Source organism: Pantherophis guttatus, chromosome 13 (genome assembly GCF_059756535.1).
Source record: "Pantherophis guttatus breed Tessera chromosome 13, ASM5975653v1, whole genome shotgun sequence".
Lineage (NCBI taxonomy): Eukaryota > Metazoa > Chordata > Lepidosauria > Squamata > Colubridae > Pantherophis > Pantherophis guttatus.
This window is the reverse complement of record NC_142075.1, coordinates 19,704,984-19,722,882: the sequence shown is the minus strand read 5'-3', so window position 1 is coordinate 19,722,882 and position 17,899 is coordinate 19,704,984. Positions and strand designations below refer to the sequence as shown.

The 17,899-nt window shown below is 41.4% G+C and overlaps 1 protein-coding gene across 2 annotated transcripts in view; it reads left to right on the top strand.

Annotated features, from left to right (window-relative positions):
- The window catches only part of MYO5C (myosin VC), a 47,950-nt gene that overhangs the window by 19,780 nt on the left and 10,271 nt on the right, over window positions 1–17,899 (top strand). The window contains exons 16-32 of one of the 2 annotated variants that reach the window (XM_087878241.1): window positions 645–742; window positions 1,993–2,079; window positions 2,550–2,661; window positions 2,952–3,163; window positions 3,717–3,882; window positions 4,691–4,804; window positions 4,894–5,058; window positions 6,052–6,145; window positions 6,777–6,840; window positions 7,758–7,938; window positions 8,460–8,553; window positions 10,431–10,494; window positions 10,598–10,678; window positions 12,732–12,912; window positions 14,770–14,863; window positions 16,245–16,308; window positions 17,269–17,431. In XM_087878241.1, the coding sequence (XP_087734367.1) occupies window positions 645–742; window positions 1,993–2,079; window positions 2,550–2,661; window positions 2,952–3,163; window positions 3,717–3,882; window positions 4,691–4,804; window positions 4,894–5,058; window positions 6,052–6,145; window positions 6,777–6,840; window positions 7,758–7,938; window positions 8,460–8,553; window positions 10,431–10,494; window positions 10,598–10,678; window positions 12,732–12,912; window positions 14,770–14,863; window positions 16,245–16,308; window positions 17,269–17,431 (2,034 nt within the window). Of the gene's footprint in view, window positions 1–644; window positions 743–1,992; window positions 2,080–2,549; window positions 2,662–2,951; window positions 3,164–3,716; window positions 3,883–4,657; window positions 4,805–4,893; window positions 5,059–6,051; window positions 6,146–6,776; window positions 6,841–7,757; window positions 7,939–8,459; window positions 8,554–10,430; window positions 10,495–10,597; window positions 10,679–12,731; window positions 12,913–14,769; window positions 14,864–16,244; window positions 16,309–17,268; window positions 17,432–17,899 lie in introns of both variants that reach the window. The other variant, XM_034432662.3, reaches the window with a different exon arrangement.

The window sequence follows — 17,899 nt, the reverse complement described above, 5'->3', positions numbered from 1 at the left end:
TTGGATCTATTTTCTTACTTTGCCTTAAACAATCTTGAGCTGGGAAGGAATTTGGGGCTCAACTGAAGGGTTGAACGAAGTGGAGCTGAAAGCGGGAGGGGACTAAAAGAGATATGGCAGATGGACCCCCAAACAGTGGTGGAATTCAAATTTTTTTACTACCGGTTCTGTGGGCATGGCTTGGTGAGCGTGGTGTGGCTTGGTGGGTATGGCAGGGGAAGGATACTGCAAAATCTCCATTCCCACCCCACTCCAGGGGAAGGAAACTGCAAAATCCCCATAACCTCCGCTCTCCTGGGGGAAGGATATTGCAAAATCTCCATCCCCACCCTACTTCTGGGGGAAGGATATTGCAAAATCACCATTCCCTCGGATGGGGATTTGCCGGTTCTCCAAACTACTCAAAATTTTCGCTACTGGTTCTCCAGAACCTATCAGAACCTGATGGATTTCACCCCTGCCCCCAAACCTCCATCCTCCAGGATCATTGAGTTTCTGTACACTCACTTGTTTCGACAATAAGGACTGTCATTAGTATGAAGCTTGTAATAAATGTCATATCTTCCATTCATAAACTAGCCGGAAAGATGGTGCTGTATTCTAAAAGTTCAAACAAACTTTTTTTTTTTTTTACTATATTTCAGTTTCGCAGTTCCTTATATTTATTAATGGAGACTCTTAATGCCACCACACCACATTATGTCCGATGCATAAAACCAAATGATCAAAAGTTAGCATTTGAGTGAGTATGAAAGAAAACGTTAGTTTAAATATATATTATATGAGTACGTATAGAATTTATAGATGATGTTGTATCCCGCCAGCGGAGCTGGCAGCAGATTCGGACAGTGAGGAGGTTGGGGAGGAAGATGGGCCAGTCCTGGAGTCTGGGGAAGGCTCTGATGAGGGCTCTGCGTCGGAGGCAGAGAGGGGGCCAGGGCCGGATGCCAGTTATCAGCTGCCTTCGAAGTCAGACATCAGTGAGGCTGACAAACAGCTGGAGCCTGTTCCCAGTGTGTGCATGCACAGAGTTGCCAAACGAAGGGAACAGCTAAAGAACAAGGGTCGACTTGGGAGTAAGGCCACAGGTGGACATTGAATGGCCCCTCCCAGAGGGAATAAAAGAGGAGCGAAAGGGGAGGGGAGTTTCCAGGAGACAATTAGTTCGCTTAATTGGTTCGTGACTCTCTAAGACTCCTTGCCAAGTTTTGAAGATATCGGCCTGGCAGCTCTCCAAGCCAGAAAGGTCTGGGACAGTAAATTCTCCCTTGAAACACTTTGCTGGATGTGAATAAGAAGAATTCACAGTAACTTAATAAAAAGGGGTTTTTGTTAGGACAAGGAGTCTGCTTCATGCTCTTGGGAAGCCTAGGTCAGAACAGATGTTTATGTGCCTGTTCTTAGGAAAATTCCTACGGAATACGATTCAAATTTAGAATAGTATGAGTTGAAAGTTCGTTTTATAAACGAGATGGCTAACTCCAAGGTTGCGAAACCCAGAGCAAAAGGTCCATTAAGGAACAGAAGGGCTGGAAGAAAAAAACATCAGCATTAAATTATGGGGAATAGAAAATTGTACTTTCATATTGATAGAAACGATCAATTGCAGCTTATTTCTAATGTACATAAAGATGCTTATCTGGCTTTTAGCCAAGTTATGAATTTAGTGCAACAGTGCTAAGGGTCCAGAAAATATTGACAGGGTCTTGTCAGCAAGCCCAACAACGTGATGGTATCTACTGTGAGCTATCATCTCCTCCACTGTGGCTCTCAACCTTCAAAGAATGGCACCTGGAATGTAAAAATGGTATATCCTTCCTTCACAAGAAAATAATTTATTTTACCATGGAATTCACAATGAACAATTTGCTCCTAGTTTGTTCCGTATTGAAACCACTGAATGTGATATGTAGCTTATAAAAGGACAGGACACATTTGTCCTTCAATTGGGCAGAAATCAGTTCTTCTTCTTCTTCTTTTCTTCTTCTTTAGATTTGACTCCAAAAGGGTGGTCCAGCAATTACGAGCATGTGGAGTGTTAGAAACCATTCGTATAAGCTCTCAGAGTTACCCATCAAGGTATGGTGTGATACCTCTAGTACAACCTTAAACACTCAAAAAGCCATTTGGATCCTTTACCCACAGAAAAGAAAACACCGGGAGCCACAAAACCCTTTTGACCTCTAAAATGAAGATAACACTGCATATCGTTTTTTTTTTACCTTTATGTTATGTATAAAAAAATGATAGTGTGTTGCATTTATGAAATCAATGAACTGCTACAGAGAAAACACATTTTTATTTCTCCATGCAACATTTGAACTCCGGAAAAAAAAAAGATGGGTTGAAAAGTTCAATAAATCACGCGCGGGTGTCACACATTGGTGGTTGTGACTCATATTTTGAGTGACACGGAGACACAGCAGAGGGATGAAAGAGCCACATGTGGCTCCAGAACCACAGGTTGCAGACCCCCGCTCTAGTGCTCCAAAAGGTTGACTTTCTCATCTCTTTGATTGACCAAGTCCAATGTTCTCCTCCTTTGACAGATGGACTTATATTGAGTTTTACAGCCGTTACAGCATTCTCATGTCTCAAAGTGAACTTTCTCTAACGGACAAGAAACACATTTGCAAGATGGTTTTGCAGCGGCTAATCCAGGTCAGGAGTTCTCTAACCATCCCTCGTTGTAGGAGGACAGAAGAAATGGCCACAAGACACTTTAAATGGCCATTTAGGTTGGCAGGCACCTAAAATATTATTATATGACCACGGAGGGTGGGTGTGTCTGGTTGATGTAACTTCCCAAACAGATCATGAGCAGCTTTTGGGGAGATCCATCATAACTTTGAATACAAGTCAATACAAGTTACAAGTCAAGGATTACTTGTATAGCTGTCTATCTTCTCAGAGATAATTCTGATTTCTTTTTCTATTTTTTTTTCCTCCAGGATCCAAGTCAATATCAATTTGGGAGGACAAAGATTTTTTTTAGAGCAGGTCAGGTTGCCTATTTGGAAAAAGTGCGGTCAGATCGCCTGAGGCAAGCATGCATCATGGTTCAGAAGAACATCCGAGGTTGGCTTCAAAGGAAGAAGTTCCTCCGCGTCAGACAAGCTGCAGTCATCATACAACAATACATCCGCGGACAGAGGACTGTACGGTATTTGCAAGGAGCAAGCGAACTGGTCCTTCATGGATTAATGGGAACCTTTCCAATGGACATATTTTGTAGCAAAATAAGCCATTGACTGGGTTAGACGAGGGGTCTCCAAACTTGGCAACTTGACTTCAACTTGACCCCCAAGCCAGCTGGGGAATTCTGGGAGGTGAAGTCCACAAGTCTTTAAATTGCCAAGTTTGGAGACCCCCTTGGGTTAGATCCATGAGACAGATCCAAACCAGGGGTGAAATCCAACAGGTTCTGACAGGTTCTGGAGAACCGGCAGCAGAAATTTTGAGTAGTTCAGAGAACTGGCAAATACCATCTCTGGCTGGCCTCAGAGTGGGGTGGGAATGGAGATTTTGCAGTATCCTTCCCCTGCCACGCCTACCAAGCCACGCCTACCAAGCCACATCCACAGAACCAATAGTAAAAAAATTTGGACTTCACCACTGAGCCAAACAATAATGATTTGGATAGAAAGCACCTTCTTGAGGTGTCTTTAAGGAAGACTTTCACTTACTAAACCTCTTATTCCTTTTTTTTTCTCCAGGAAAGCTATAACTGCCAGAGCCCTGAAGGAAACCTGGGCTGCCATAGTTATCCAGAAATACAGCCGAGGATATTTAGTGCGTAGACTTTGCCAACTCATCCGTGTGGCTGCTTTGACGATCCAGGCCTTCACTCGAGGATTTCTAGCGAGGAAGAAATACAGGAAGGTAACAAATGATCGAAACGGAGTTCACCAAGGACCCATCGTTGGTGTTTCATATTTGTAAGAGGGCTTTGCTTCACAGCAGCTATGTTGCAATGCCTTAACAACATCCTGCAGAGGCAAGATGAGGGGGCCGCACAAGCCCCCATTGGTGCCTCATTTTGGGCCTGGAAAACCTCCTGCACCAACCTGAAAGCCAAAACGGGGTGCAGAGGAGTGGGGTGCATGCACACGGTGGCGCTCGCATAGTATTTTGGGGGTTTGAGCACATGTGCATGCATTCGCGCTCATACGTGTGTGCTTTGGGCACTTGGCACCAAAAAGGTTAACCATCACTGGTATAGGGTTTCCTGCCTGAGCAGGGGGTTGGACTAGAAGACCTCCAAGGTCCCTCCCAACTCTGTTATTCTGTCATTCTATTATGTGTGAGGTGAAGTGTAGCTGAGGAAGCGATAAATAAGAACATAATAGTGTACTCTTCATTTCCCATTGAAACTGCTATTGAAACTTACCTGTGTTTAGGATTTGGTGTGTTTTCCATACTGGAAAACAGTACTTCACTCACTTTACTTTTACCTTTACTTACTTTATCTTTACTCACTCCCTTTGTTACACTCTTTGCGGATGAATTTATTTACGATTTAAGCAAATTAGTCAACTATTCCCTGAACAGAGGGTTATTAAATGATGAGGCATGCTGTCAGTTTGCTCACCCGCTCCGCGAGGGAGATGGCGGTTTCTAAATTTGATAAATAAATAAATGAAATTTTCTTATAAAGATGCTTGAAGAACAGAAAGCTTTAATCCTCCAGAAGTACGCTCGGGCATGGCTGGCCAGACGCCGATTCCAGAGCATTCGCCGTTTCGTCCTGAACATCCAGCTTTCGTACAGAGTCCAGCGGCTGCAGAAAAAACTGGAAGAACAGGTAGCTAAGAAGTCGCACCTTCATTCAAACAACTTCGTGTATTTTTATTGATCTCGCCTAATGGATGCTTTGATCCTGGTTTTTTTTAGAATAAGGAAAATCATAGTTTGTTGGAAAAGCTGACCATCCTTGCTTCAAGTCACTCCAGTGATATAGAGACCATTCAAAAACTTCAACAGAACCTTGAAAAATTAACCGGGCAGAGAAAAATATCTGAAGAAAATGAAAGGAAGAACAAGATGGGCTATGAAAAGGTGAGGCGTAAGAGAATGTAATTACAAGCCGGGCTGGGCTGCTGGCGGTTCACAGGGGTTGAGGAGAACCTCTAGCTAAGATTCTGTGCAGTTCAGAGAACCCCCAAATCCCACTCCTGGCTGACCCCGCCCACCCCACCCAACCCCACCCCTCCAAGGAGTCCCCACGTGGCCCATTTTGGATGCAGGTAAGTGCAGGGTGTGTGTGAAGGCTCGGGGAGGGCAAAAAAAGGGTCTACCGGAAGTTCGGGAAGACTGGAAACAGGCCTGTTTCTGGCCTCCAGAGGGCCTCTGGAGCCTGGGGAGGCCGATTTGACCCTCCCGGAGGTTCAAGGAAAGCCTCCAGAGCCAGGGGAGGGCAAAAACACTCCCCGCCCGTGGTGCAGGAGCCCAACTAGGCCACACCCACCATGGCCACGCCCACCCAGCAATCGGACAGAGAATCCCTTGCTAAAATTTTTGAAGCCCACCTGTGGTTACAACAGTTCGCTTAGTTCGTTCAAAGTTACAACAGCACCGAAAAAAGTTGAGTTAGGACCATTTTTCATTCTTAACATCCATTGCAGTCTCCTTATGGTCATGTTATTAAAATTCAGACCCTGATTCATATTTATGACCATTGCAGTGTCCCGGGGGGATCATAGGATTCCCTTTTGCGACCTTCTGACAAGCAAAGTCCATGGAGAAGCCAGATTCACTTAACAACCATACCACTAATTTAACTAATGACTCACTTAACAACAGAAGGAAGAAAGGTCATAAAATGCGGCACAACTCACTTAACGAATGTCTCACTTAGCAACAGAAATTTTGGGCTCAATTGGGGTCGTAAGTCAAGGACTACCTGTATAACAAAATAGACAGGGTTTTACAGGGGGGAAAAAAATTAGTTTATGAGCAATGTGATTCAGCCAACCCCAGAGAGAAAATAAATAGTTTTAAAATAAATGAATTTTCACATATTTTTTTCCCTGCTTTATCTTCTCCTTATAGAGGGTCTCAGCCCTTGAAAACCACAACTTGGGGCTACGGGAAGAGAAGAAGAAGCTGGAAAAAGAACTTCAAAAGAAAACCGAGGAAATGAAAGGTAAGATTATTCTGAGAATTAGTTGCTACTTTGATCTTTTCATACTAGCTTCATAATAAGCAATAATATAAAGTAGAATTTACCAGCCAGGATCTTGAACAAAAGCACAGTTTTGGCATTGTGTGTTGAGTGAATCCTATCTTTCTGCCTTGCAGACTCTGGTTTCTAGTTCTTATATTATGTGAATTAAGATTTAGGGCTTACAAAGCATGGTTAAGACCACTAGCCAGAAAATATAATCGCCAGTAATAAAGGAGCAAGAGATTTTTAAAAAAGAGATCAAAGGATACAATATTCACAATACCAATGTTCTTATAACCATGCTTTAAAAAATAATAATATGATCTTGGCATTCATCTAAACAAATGCCTTTGTCCATGATAGTTGGCAGATATAGACTGGAAGGCAACAACTTTAATGCTTTAATATTAAATTCACTTTATGATAAGTACAGATTTGGCTTTTTAGAAAATTGTAATGTCTCTCCCATCCATTGTAGACTGCTATGTAAACTTACTTCATATAAAATTAAACTTTCTAAGCTTTGTGTGATAGTCTTTAAAATGACATCTGGCTTAATTTTAATTATGCTACTCTTAAGGGTTTTTAAAAATGTATTATCTTTCTTCAGATAAACTGGATAATTTGACGAAGCAGTTATTCTCTGACGTTCAAAAAGAGGAAAGGCAACGAATGTATGGAATTTAACTTCTTTTTTTCAAATTGCCATTTTCTTAAAGAGTATTGGTTTTCTTGTTTGCAAAGGAAGTGAATAATTTTTTAAAAAGAGCAAAGAAGTATTAATTTAAGTAGGGCGTATAAGCAGGAAGTATATATACTCCGTTCTAAAAATACAGGGTCAATCCTGAAAAAAAAATAGCATTGACTCTCCAGCCGTGGGAAAGTTTGCAAAGAATAATTGGGCTGTTTTATATGAGCTTTTCGCACAACCCTATTTAGAAAATAAATTTAGAAATTAAGAGCATTGAACAAGGCCTGCTGTTATAGTTCCAGATCTCCAGGGGGAGCAATCACAATACAACTTTTTGTGATTTCTGGAATGACCTTGTAATCCTGTGGAGAAAGGCTATTTGCCAACATCTTAATAATTATATGAGCTTTGTGCCTTCAGTCTCATAGTGTTAGAATAAGGCAGCTCCTTGGATTTCCAAAGGATTGTCAGTTAAAGATGGTGGTTTTTTCTTTCTTTTTTCAAAGTTATTGGCATATACATCAGTGTTTCTCAACTTTAGCAAATTTAACATGTATGAAGTTTGACTCCCAGAATTCCCCAGCCAGCAGGAGGAATTCTGGGAGTTGAAGTTCATGCATCAAAGTTCCTAACGTTGAGAAACACATGATACACATCTTCTGATTAAAATATGGCTGCTGAAAGAAAAGGAGTGAAAGTTATACTTGTGTAATGCTGCTGCTTTATTGTTTCTGTTCTTTTATTATCAACTTTTTTTAAAAAAATCATATATTTCACCTTGTTGTTATATGCCACAAAAGATATACAAGAGAGAGATTGCAGATCTGTAATTGACTTGCGTCTTAGACGTGTAGAATTCTATTCCTAGAAAGATAAGAATGTCCTTCTGAATCTTTGTAGAATATTGGAGAAAAATTTCCAGAGCCAAAAACAAGATTATGAAAAAAGGATAGAGTCACTCAATGCAGAAATAATGCTTCTCAAAGAGGAAAACGCTCAGCTGCAAAATCGGATTCAAGAAATGCAACAAGCTCAGGACGGCTTAAAAACAGAAATAGAGGAGCTTTCAAACCAAATAAAGGTAGGATAAGAAATGAAGAAATGATTAAGAATCTCCATAGACATAAAAAATGAAATAGATGGATATTAATTTGGGATTGTTTCTTACTTTATTCAAATTCCTGGTTTCATAGGCTGTGCATTGTTACTCTTATATACTTATTGTTATATTCATATGCTGCACATTTTATTCTTATTTTCGCTACTCTTTCCCTACGCTTCCTACCTAAAGAGTACAGAGAAGAGCAACAAAGATGATTAGGGGGCTGGAGGCTAAAACATACGATGAAGCATTGCAGGAACTGGGTGTGTCTAGTTTAATATTCTACTCTACTCTCCTCTCCTCTACTCTACTCTACTCTATTCTGTTCTACTCTATTCTATTCTCTAAACCCAATTAATCCTAAAACTTAAACGTAATTCCAAATTACTGGCTGTCATTTCATCTTTGGGATTGTGGCTATTGTAGTATTGTCCATTTTGCCTCATTATTTGCATCTCATTGAACGATGTCTCGTTTCTATCAATGTTTAATGAACTCAGACAATCCCTGAATTGCGAAAAGAAATAGATTTCCTTCAGACTCAGAAACTGGATGCGGAGAAGCAACTACAATTCCAGAAGCGTGAAATGAGAGGTAATTGGAAAACATCACTCATTCCCATAATTAAAATGTGCCGGCAAATGGATTTCACAGTCCAAGTGCTATAATTATATAGCCTTCCGTCTTGAACTCATCTGTGGACATTTATACGATGACTCTGGAAATACAGAGGCATTGAGCACAAAAAAGAGGGAAATGAAGGGGTTGAAACTGAGAGAATTAATCAGCAAAATGTCAAAATCAGCATTTCTCAAGACTATTTCCTGAACCAATAAACTGAATTAGTGGGATATACAGTAGTGGCCAAAATTGTGGAAACCTTTTGGGAAAAGTGTATTTTCTAAAACTAGCTAATAACACCACTATTTTTTTTTTTTTGGAGTAGTACCCTAAAATTATATATCAATGGAAAGATAATTTAATTAAGAATGTAATGCGATCACTTTTATGAAGGATTTGCTATTAGAATGGCAGTTACAATATAAAGACGAAAAGTGAAACACGTAGAAAAAGCGAGATATACAAAATTTATCACCATAGAAAAAATGAGACATACAAACATTATCAGCATGTCAGTTAATATTTAATTGGGTAATCTTTAGCATGAATTATGGCCTTACAATGTCTTCCCATGGAATGAACCAAGTCTTTTAGTTCTGCAGCTGTTACAATGTGAAACCAAGATTGAATGATGGCTTCTATTAACTGGGTTTGATTGCTGGGTCGCTTCTGACTAACCAGTTTCTTGAGTCGGCTCCATAGATTTTCAATTGGGTGAAGGTCTGGGCTATTCCCAGGCCATTCCAGCAGTGGAATAGGATTATCTTGAAACTCCAAAAAAAGAGTGGTGTTATTAGCCATCAAACCACAAAAATATACTTTCCCCAAAAGGTTTCCACAACTTTGGCCACTATTGTAAAACACTTTCAGTGTGACTACTTGTTAATGGAATGGTGGGACCATTTGTAGATCATAGATGTTCTTAGTTACAGCAGCTTTTTCCAACGTGATCTCTTCTTCACATGATGGGAGTCCAACTCCCAAAATTCCTTAGACCAGTGTTTCTCAATCGTGGCCATTTTAAGATGTGTGGACTTCAACCCCCAGAATTCCCCAACAAGCATGCAATGGAAATGGAAGGCAATGGTAATAGAGTTCAGGAAAGCAATTCCAGTAAATTTGGAAGGCAGAAAATAGATGAAGCTGATTCGTAGCTATCAAGTAAAACTGTTTTGAAGAAAAAATTCCAATTTTCTCCTCAATTGTTTTTATTGGGTATAGTTAAGGGTTTTTCAATGGGTGAAACAAAATTGATATTGTACATGGTGACAGCAGCTAGGTTATTGATTGGTCAATATTGGAAAAGGGTTGTTTTGCCTACTATTGAAGAATGGACTTTGAAGGTGGCCAGTTTTGCAGAAATGGTGAAGATATCAGCATACTTAAAAGACCGGTCTCAAGAGACTTATGCATGGGAGTGGAAGAAATGGATAGATTATGTGCAGAATAAATACCAAACTAGGAAGTATCAGATAGCTTTTAGTTGAATGTTGTGTAGAAATGTATAGTATATATGGGGTAGAATAGTTCAATGTTATGTAGAAATGTATAGTACACAGGGGGGAGATTAGAAGGGTGGTAAAGTATGATATAATATGATGTGGATTTGGATTTCACCTTGGGGAAGTCATGGGGGGAGGGGAGGGTTAGGGAGGGTTAGGGAGGGAAAGGGGGGGGGAAATGGGAAAATTTGTATTTGTAAAACTTTTTCAATAAAAAAACAACTTGATCAGTGAAGCAAACAATGGGTTTTGATGTGCAGTCATCATTAGGACTACGTTGTCAAAGTAGAAAGCCAACATCCTTGCAACTTTTCTTTTTTTCTCTCTCTCTCTCTCTCTCTCATTTAGAGAAGATGTCCGAGATTACAAAGCAACTCCTGGAAAGTTATGACTTTACAGGCGTGAGGAGCAGGTACTGGTCTGTTTGGGTTGGCTTTCCAGAATGCAGCAGCTTCCAGTTCTTCCTTCACGGATCTTTCTCCCAACCTCCTCTGTCCTTTCTGCCTTATAAACAGGTTGTCTCCTGAAGACTTGCAACATTTGAATGAAGATGGCGAACTCTGGTTTGCCTACGAGGGCTTGAAAAAAGCCACACGGTGAGCTGTATTTTCATTGGTTTGGGATATAGCCAATCTTCCGGTTACTGCCGCACATGCACATGTGCTGATCAGCTGGCTGGCGAGCATGCTCATGCCGGAAAATGGAAGACCAGCTTTTCCGGTTTCTGGCACTGCCGCACAAAAGCCAGCTGATTGTCGTGTGCGCATTTCATTTTATTAAATTTGTATACCGCCCTACTCCCGAAGGACTCAGGGCGGTGAGCAGCCATAAAATAAAACATATAAATACAAAATTTAAAATAGAGATAAAACAAATTAAATAAATTTGGCTGAACCATTTTAAAACCCCAATAATTTAAAACCAAATTTAAAATTCCCATTTAAAAGAGGAAAAGTTTAGGTCAGGCCGGTTTGCTGGAATAGGAACGTCTTAAGCGTGCGACAGAAGGTACGCAGATCCGGAATCCTCCGTATCTCGGGGGGGAGCTCGTTCCAGATAGTAGGTGCCCCCACAGAGAAGGCTCTCCCCCTGGGGGCCACCAGTCGACATTGTTTGGCTGACGGCACCCGGAGGAGCCCCTCTCTATGGGAGCGTACTGGCCGGTGGGAGGCTATTGGTGGTAGCAGGCGGTCCCGTAAATAGCCAGGTCCTAAGCATGCATGCCAGAAACCCAAAAGAGGAACGGGTGATGCCATGCACGCCAGGTGACATGGCTCCGCGTGCCACTTCGGACATTCGTGCCATAGGTTTGCCATCACGGAGCTATACCATGGATGCCTTAATTTGGATTTTTGCACTGAGCAGGGAGTTCAATTCTATGGCCTAAATAGCTCCTTCCAATCTTATTTTTTCAATATACTGTACTATTTCCAATTCTTGTTGCATATCAAGATGCAGATGTTGTTAATTTCAACTCTCACCAGCCCCAGTTAAAATTACTAGTGGTCAAGAAAGTTGAGTCTTCAAACTTGTGTAAGTCTCCATATTTCCAGATGTAGAGGTTCCTCAACATTAGGGATCTCCAAAGTTGGCAACTTTAAGACTTGTGGACTTCAACTCCCAGCGTTGGCTGGCTGAGGAATTCTGGGAGTTGAAGTCCACAAGTCTTAAAGTTGCCAACTTTGGAGATCCCTGCTCAACATGATAATAGTTTAATTGCTGGGATTCCTACTGTTTAGATCCAACTATCTTGGCCTCAAAGCCATCTAGAACTAATGAAACTACACCTTCTAGTATTGCAAATTAGCCTTGAGAGTTGCCAGCTTAGTCTTTCTGGATGACCAAATTGAAGACGGCTGAAGCTTAATTAACGAAGGAAGTGATCCATTCTTCTGCACACATGTTACGGAAGGGAATAAGCTTGAATTGAATGCTTTTCTTAAACAATGTCCCTTTTATTTAATAGACTGTTGAAAGCAGAGTGCAGATAAAGCGGAAAAGAAACAAGAAAAGGGAAAGGGAAAAGAGATTTACAAGCTGTATAAAACTAAGTAAAAATGTTGAAGTAACATTACATTAGAGCTGGGTACAAACGTGATCAAAACCATTATTAGTGTCAAGTCAGTATTCAGTAACCAGCAAAGGTGTAATAAGAATCATGTCAGAATTACATGACATGTATTGTCATGTAATTACAATTGGCGTAAATTTCTATCTAATTAAAAAGTACTATCCTTATTAGCAGGTCATTTTTTTCCCCGGATTGGTGCCCAATACCTTTTTTTTTCTTGGATTTCTTTTGCTCTTGGCAAAGACAAGCATTGTATTATTACAACTATCCAGGGGTGAAATCCAGCAGGTTCTGACAGGTTCTGGAGAACCGGTAGCGGAAATTTTGAGTAGTTCAGAGAACCGGCAAATACCACCCTCCCCACCTGGCCCCAGAGTGGAGAGGGAATGTGGATTTTGCAGTATCCTTCCCTTGGAGTGGGGAGGGAATGGAGATTTTGCAGTATCCTTCCCTTGCTATGCCCACCAAGCCACGCCCACCAAGCCACGCCCACAGGACCGGTAGTTAAAAAAAATTGAATTTCACCACTGCGACTATCCTGTTTGTTATACGCTCTTTTATTGTTGTCCTTCCTCCAGAGTTTTGGAAAAACATTTCCAGGACCAGAAGGAGAACTACGAAAGGGAGATAGACGAACTGAATGCTAAAATAAACCATCTGATTCAAGAAATCACCCACCTACAGAAACTCTTCAGGGAGGAAAACAACACCAATGAATGTATCCGTCTCCAAGTTGCCAGGCTAACCTCAGAGAACATGGTGAGGTCTGTTATAGAACTTAGAAATCTCTTCTAGAACCAAATGGCTTCCAAATCGAAACAGGTAAGCAGATAGCAAAACCAGGCGTAGCTACAGGTAGTCCTCAAACTTACAATCACCGCTGGGACCAGGATTTCCATTGCCAACATTCGTGGCGGTTAAGTGAGTCGCGTCCTATTTCATGACCATTTTTTTGTGAATTTAAGTGAATTTAAGTGAATCGCAGCAGCTGTTATCGTTCCAAAGATGCTTTTTCAAGACCTGAGTAGTGCAAATGGCTCCTGTAGTCTGCAGTTTCTCTGGAAATTCGTTCCTACTCCTGTACCATTCGAACGAGGGGTGAAATCCAGCAGGTTCTGACAGGTTCTGGAGAACCGGTAGTGGAAATTTTGAGCAGTTCGAAGAACCGGCAAATACCACCTCTGGCTGGCCCCAGAGTGGGGTGGGAATGGAAATTTTGCAATATCCTTCCCCTGGAGTGGGGCGGGAATGGAGATTTTGCAGTATCCTTCCCCTGCCACGCCCACCAAGCCACACCACGCCCACCAAGCCATGCCCATAGAACCGGTAGTCAAAAAAAATTGGATTTCACCCCTGATTCGAAGGATGTTCACCCCGAAAGTGCATAGCTTAAATGTCTGTGGAGATTCTCAGTCATCGTTCACAAGAACCGGTTGCAAATTGCTTTCCTCAAGGCTGTTGTAACTTCAAGTAGTTGCTAAACCAAAGATTGTAAGTTGAGGGCTACCTGTATTACAAAATTGGCCTGCAGATTTTGCATGCAAGCATGTTGCCTGTTTTTTAACCGTCGGCTCCCAAGCTGCTGGCTTGATTTTGTGAGATCGATCAATCAGTCAATCAGAATAGACCTGGAAGGGATCTTGGAGGTCTTCTAGTCCAACCCCCTGCTCAAACAGGAGACCCTATAGCATTTCAGTAGAAGTTACTCAGTAAAGAAGGGTAACTAGGAACTTCATAGGCACTGAATCAAGACCTACTACGACCTTCTGCAAAGTAAACCGTTGAGACTGCTTATTGAACCATAGAGTAACCATAGGCATCTCCAAAACAGGATTTATGGTGCATATCAATATCATCTTTGCTTCAAAGAAAGTGAATAATAGTTACTGGAGAAAGTCATTTTTATTTTGATGTTGTTGTTATAATCTACACAGTATGTATAAATGCAAAAACTACTCACGCATTAATCACGAAATCTCCACAACCATAAAGCCTACAAGCTTGAAATTTGCCACGTATGTTCCTCTTGGCTTCTAGATGCTCACTAAGAAAGGATTTTTCAAAATGACCATCAGAGCATTAGTATTTCCTATGCTATTATTAATACGCTCTGATGCTAAGGAGTTGTACTCCCCCTCCCCACCTCAAAAGAAACCTGTTCCAAATGCAAAACACAAGCAGAGGAGAGGAGTTTCAGTTTTACTTTCACAGCAGCAAGCAGCTTCACTACAGAACAGTTGAGCTAAGCCACGCCCAGCCTCCTTCCTGTCTCCTTGCTCACACAGCAAATACTGTTTGAGTTTCCGAACACCCCTCAACTCTCTCACACACTGACAGGATGCTAGCCAGATGAATACCGATGGATGCTGCAGGCTGAGACATTCTATTCCCGCTTCCCCTCTGTTCCAACTGCCAGTTGCATTATATTAACACACTTTGATGCTACGGAGTTACACCTTCTACATTAAGTTTCAGGCTGCAAGTGTCAATTTATCAAGCCCGAGCTCATAGTTTTGTAGCGAAGCACCGGTGTCCAGCTAGTAATAATCATAAAAATAGAGGAATGTGACATAGTTATCCGATTCTTCCCTCCCCTTATTCCTTTTTTGGTTGAAGATGATGCCGGACCTTAAGCTGCAGGTTTCTGAACTTCGGAAGCAGAAACTGGATCTTGAGAATCGTCTTCAAGATGAATTTACCAAGAAAAACGGTAATTTGCACAATGGGGAGAACATTTTTTTTTGCCACAGATGTTCTACTCTGGTGAGATGAGAATCGGGTCGAAGGTTTGTGCATAAGCTCAGTCACAGTTTTAATTTCTGGCATTCTCACTTCATAGAAGACAGGATACTATCTTGCATGTCATGTCAATCCCTCCCTCTCCACCCAAGAGCCAGAATGGTTGGAGGAAAAGGTCCTGATCTAAAAGAGGGAGTCCTGAATTCAAGTCCTATTTAGGCATGGAAGGTGGCCAGATGAGTTTGTGTTGGTTAATCTTTTAGCTCAAGAGGTGAAATTGAAAAATATCTAGCAACTTTCATTGGACCAGATTATAGGCCATAACATTCAACAAAGAGGACTTCATCGTTCATCCTGCAGTAGGTTGACTTGACCTTATAATCTGAGAGAGAGGGGGGAGGGAAGGAAAGGGAGAGAGAGGGAGAGAGGGAGAGAGGGAGAGAAGGAAAGAAAGAGAGAGAGAAGGAAAGAGAGAGGGAGGGAAGGAAAGAGAGAGAGAAGGAAAGAAAAGGAAAGAGAGGGGAAAGGAAAGAGAGAGAGAAGGAAAGAGAAAGAGAAGGAAAGAGAGAGAAGGGAGACAGAGAGAGGGAGAGAAGGAAAGAGAGAAGGAAAGAGAGAAAGAAGGAAAGAATAGGAGAGAAAGAGAGAGAGGGAAAGAGAAGGAAAGAAAGAGAGAAGGAAGGAGTGCGAGAGAGAAGGAAAGAGTGGGAGAGAAAGAGAGAGGGAAAGAGAAGGAAAGAGAGAGAGAAGGAAAGAAAGAGAAGGAAAGAGAGAGGGAGGGAAGGAAAGAGAAAGGAAGAAAGAGAGGGAAAGAAAGAAAGAAAGAGAAGGAAAGAGAGAGAGAAGGAAAGAGAGAGGGAGGGAAGGAGGGAGGGAGAGAGGTTTCTCATTTCACCTATCGTTAAAAAAAGAGAGAGCTATTATTGGAAGACTTTTTATTCTAGATAATCTTCATGTTTTATTAGGCTTTAAAACTCTGCCATCCATAAACTGCTGCCTAGTAACAGCCAGTGGTGGATGATAGGCTGCACTTTAGAAAGACTTAATTATTCATGTTCTGTGAAATTGTTTTCTCTGTTTAATGTGAGGTCGTATTATATATGGCGAATCTTGCTGCATCGTTCATATTATGTATCGGAAGGCCTGTTGGATGAACTTTGCAAATTTTTAGGTTACTTTTCCTCGTCTTTGTCTCCTTTCTTTTCCTATATTGTTCCATTATTCTTCCTGGATCCCACTCAGCCTCTCTTTAAATATTCTAGCATGTAAAAATATGATTGCTATCATCATATCCAAGATATTAAACTCTAATGCGAGCTCGCGGATTAAAACGCTTGTCTTTATTGTTGAAGAGAAAACAGACGACATGAAAAGTTGGACACCTCAAAACCCAGACGAGGAGCGCTCACAAAAACAGTAAGGAGACGTCAATCTAAAAAAGAAATAAAGATGACTTATTATTAATTATAATAATAAATATTAGTGATTGGGCCATGTGACTCTAGATTTATCTGGGCATTGAACTTTAGAAGCAGTAGTTTTGTAAAATGATTGAACTAACCACAGATTCCTATATTAATTATAGGTTCTGGCTTCAGAAAAACTCTGAATTTTAGCTAGGCTGCATGGGGTTGAGGTTGTTTAACTTGGCAATCTAAAATACGGTTGGTTCCTTTGTGTTCACTTGTGTTGTGTAAACACAACAGTCACCACTTCTTTACCCTCCTACCATCGGGAAGGAGATATAGAAGCATAGCCATCTGCATAAACAGACTGAAGAACAGTTTTTAATCATTGGACTGTCAGACTCCTGAATGAGAAATAACATCGTAACTACATAGTATGATGGGACTGCACGGCCGGGGCAACGTGTAACGTGTTCACACTGGTGCAGTAGGACTGGGTGTTTTGTTAATATGATTTATTGGCTTAGGGATTTTCTGTCTTCACTGTGAGTTGTATTGGGTTGGTGTCAGAGGTGGGTTTCAGCAGGTTCTGACTAGTTCTGGAGAACTGGAAGCAGAAATTTTGAGTAGTTCAGAGAACCGGTAGTAAAAATTCTGACTGCCCCTGCCCCCATCTATTCTCTGCCTCCCAGGTCCCAGCTGATTGGGAGGAAATGGGAATTTTACAGTAACCTTCCCCTGGAGTGGGGTGGAAATGGAGATTTTACAGTATCCTTCCCCTGCCACGCCCACCAAGCCATGCCCACCAAGTCATGCCACGCCCAACAAGCCACACCCACAGAACCAGTAGTGTGGTTGGTGTGTGTGTGTGTGTGTGTGCACTGAAGGAGCTCCACCAATCTCATTGTACATATGTTGTGCACTGACAATAAAGGTTATTCTTATTCTTATTCTTATTTATGCTTTTCAGAGCCTCGCCACTTCGAAAGGACATTTCCACTAAAGGAAAGACGGTATCCATGTTTCCAGAGTTTCAGAGGGACGGGGACCATCTGGAGAAGCCGTCTGAAAGAGCAAATGGGACTGGAAGCAAAATATGGCAGGATGTGGCATATCTCACCATGGAAAACACAGTAAGGAAGACCCAGAAGCTCGGAAACGTTTATTATAAGTCAGCTGGGATCGTCAGAGGCTTTTTAAAGCATTTTTTACAACCTCTTTGGCCGAAGAGGTTGTAGAAAAAATGGTTTTAAAAGTTAAAAAAAAAAAAGTTGGCCACACCCACTCAGTCATATTACACCCACCCACCCCCCAAAAAAGTCATGCCCTCAAAACTGGTAGTAACAAATTTTACATTTCATCACTGGTTTCCACCCATTGCTTCTTGTCCTACCCTCGGTCATAAACAAGTTCATTTATATTAACTACTTCCTTTTAAAACATGGATTTAATTGACGAAATATCTATCAACTTGAGATGAAGGCTTGCCAAAATTCAGCCTCTACTCTGTTGGTACTCCATGTTAGAAAGAACGTGGCTTTCTAACACTTGCTATTGGTCAGTAGCCAACCCAAATATTGGATGCAGGAGACAATTGAGAG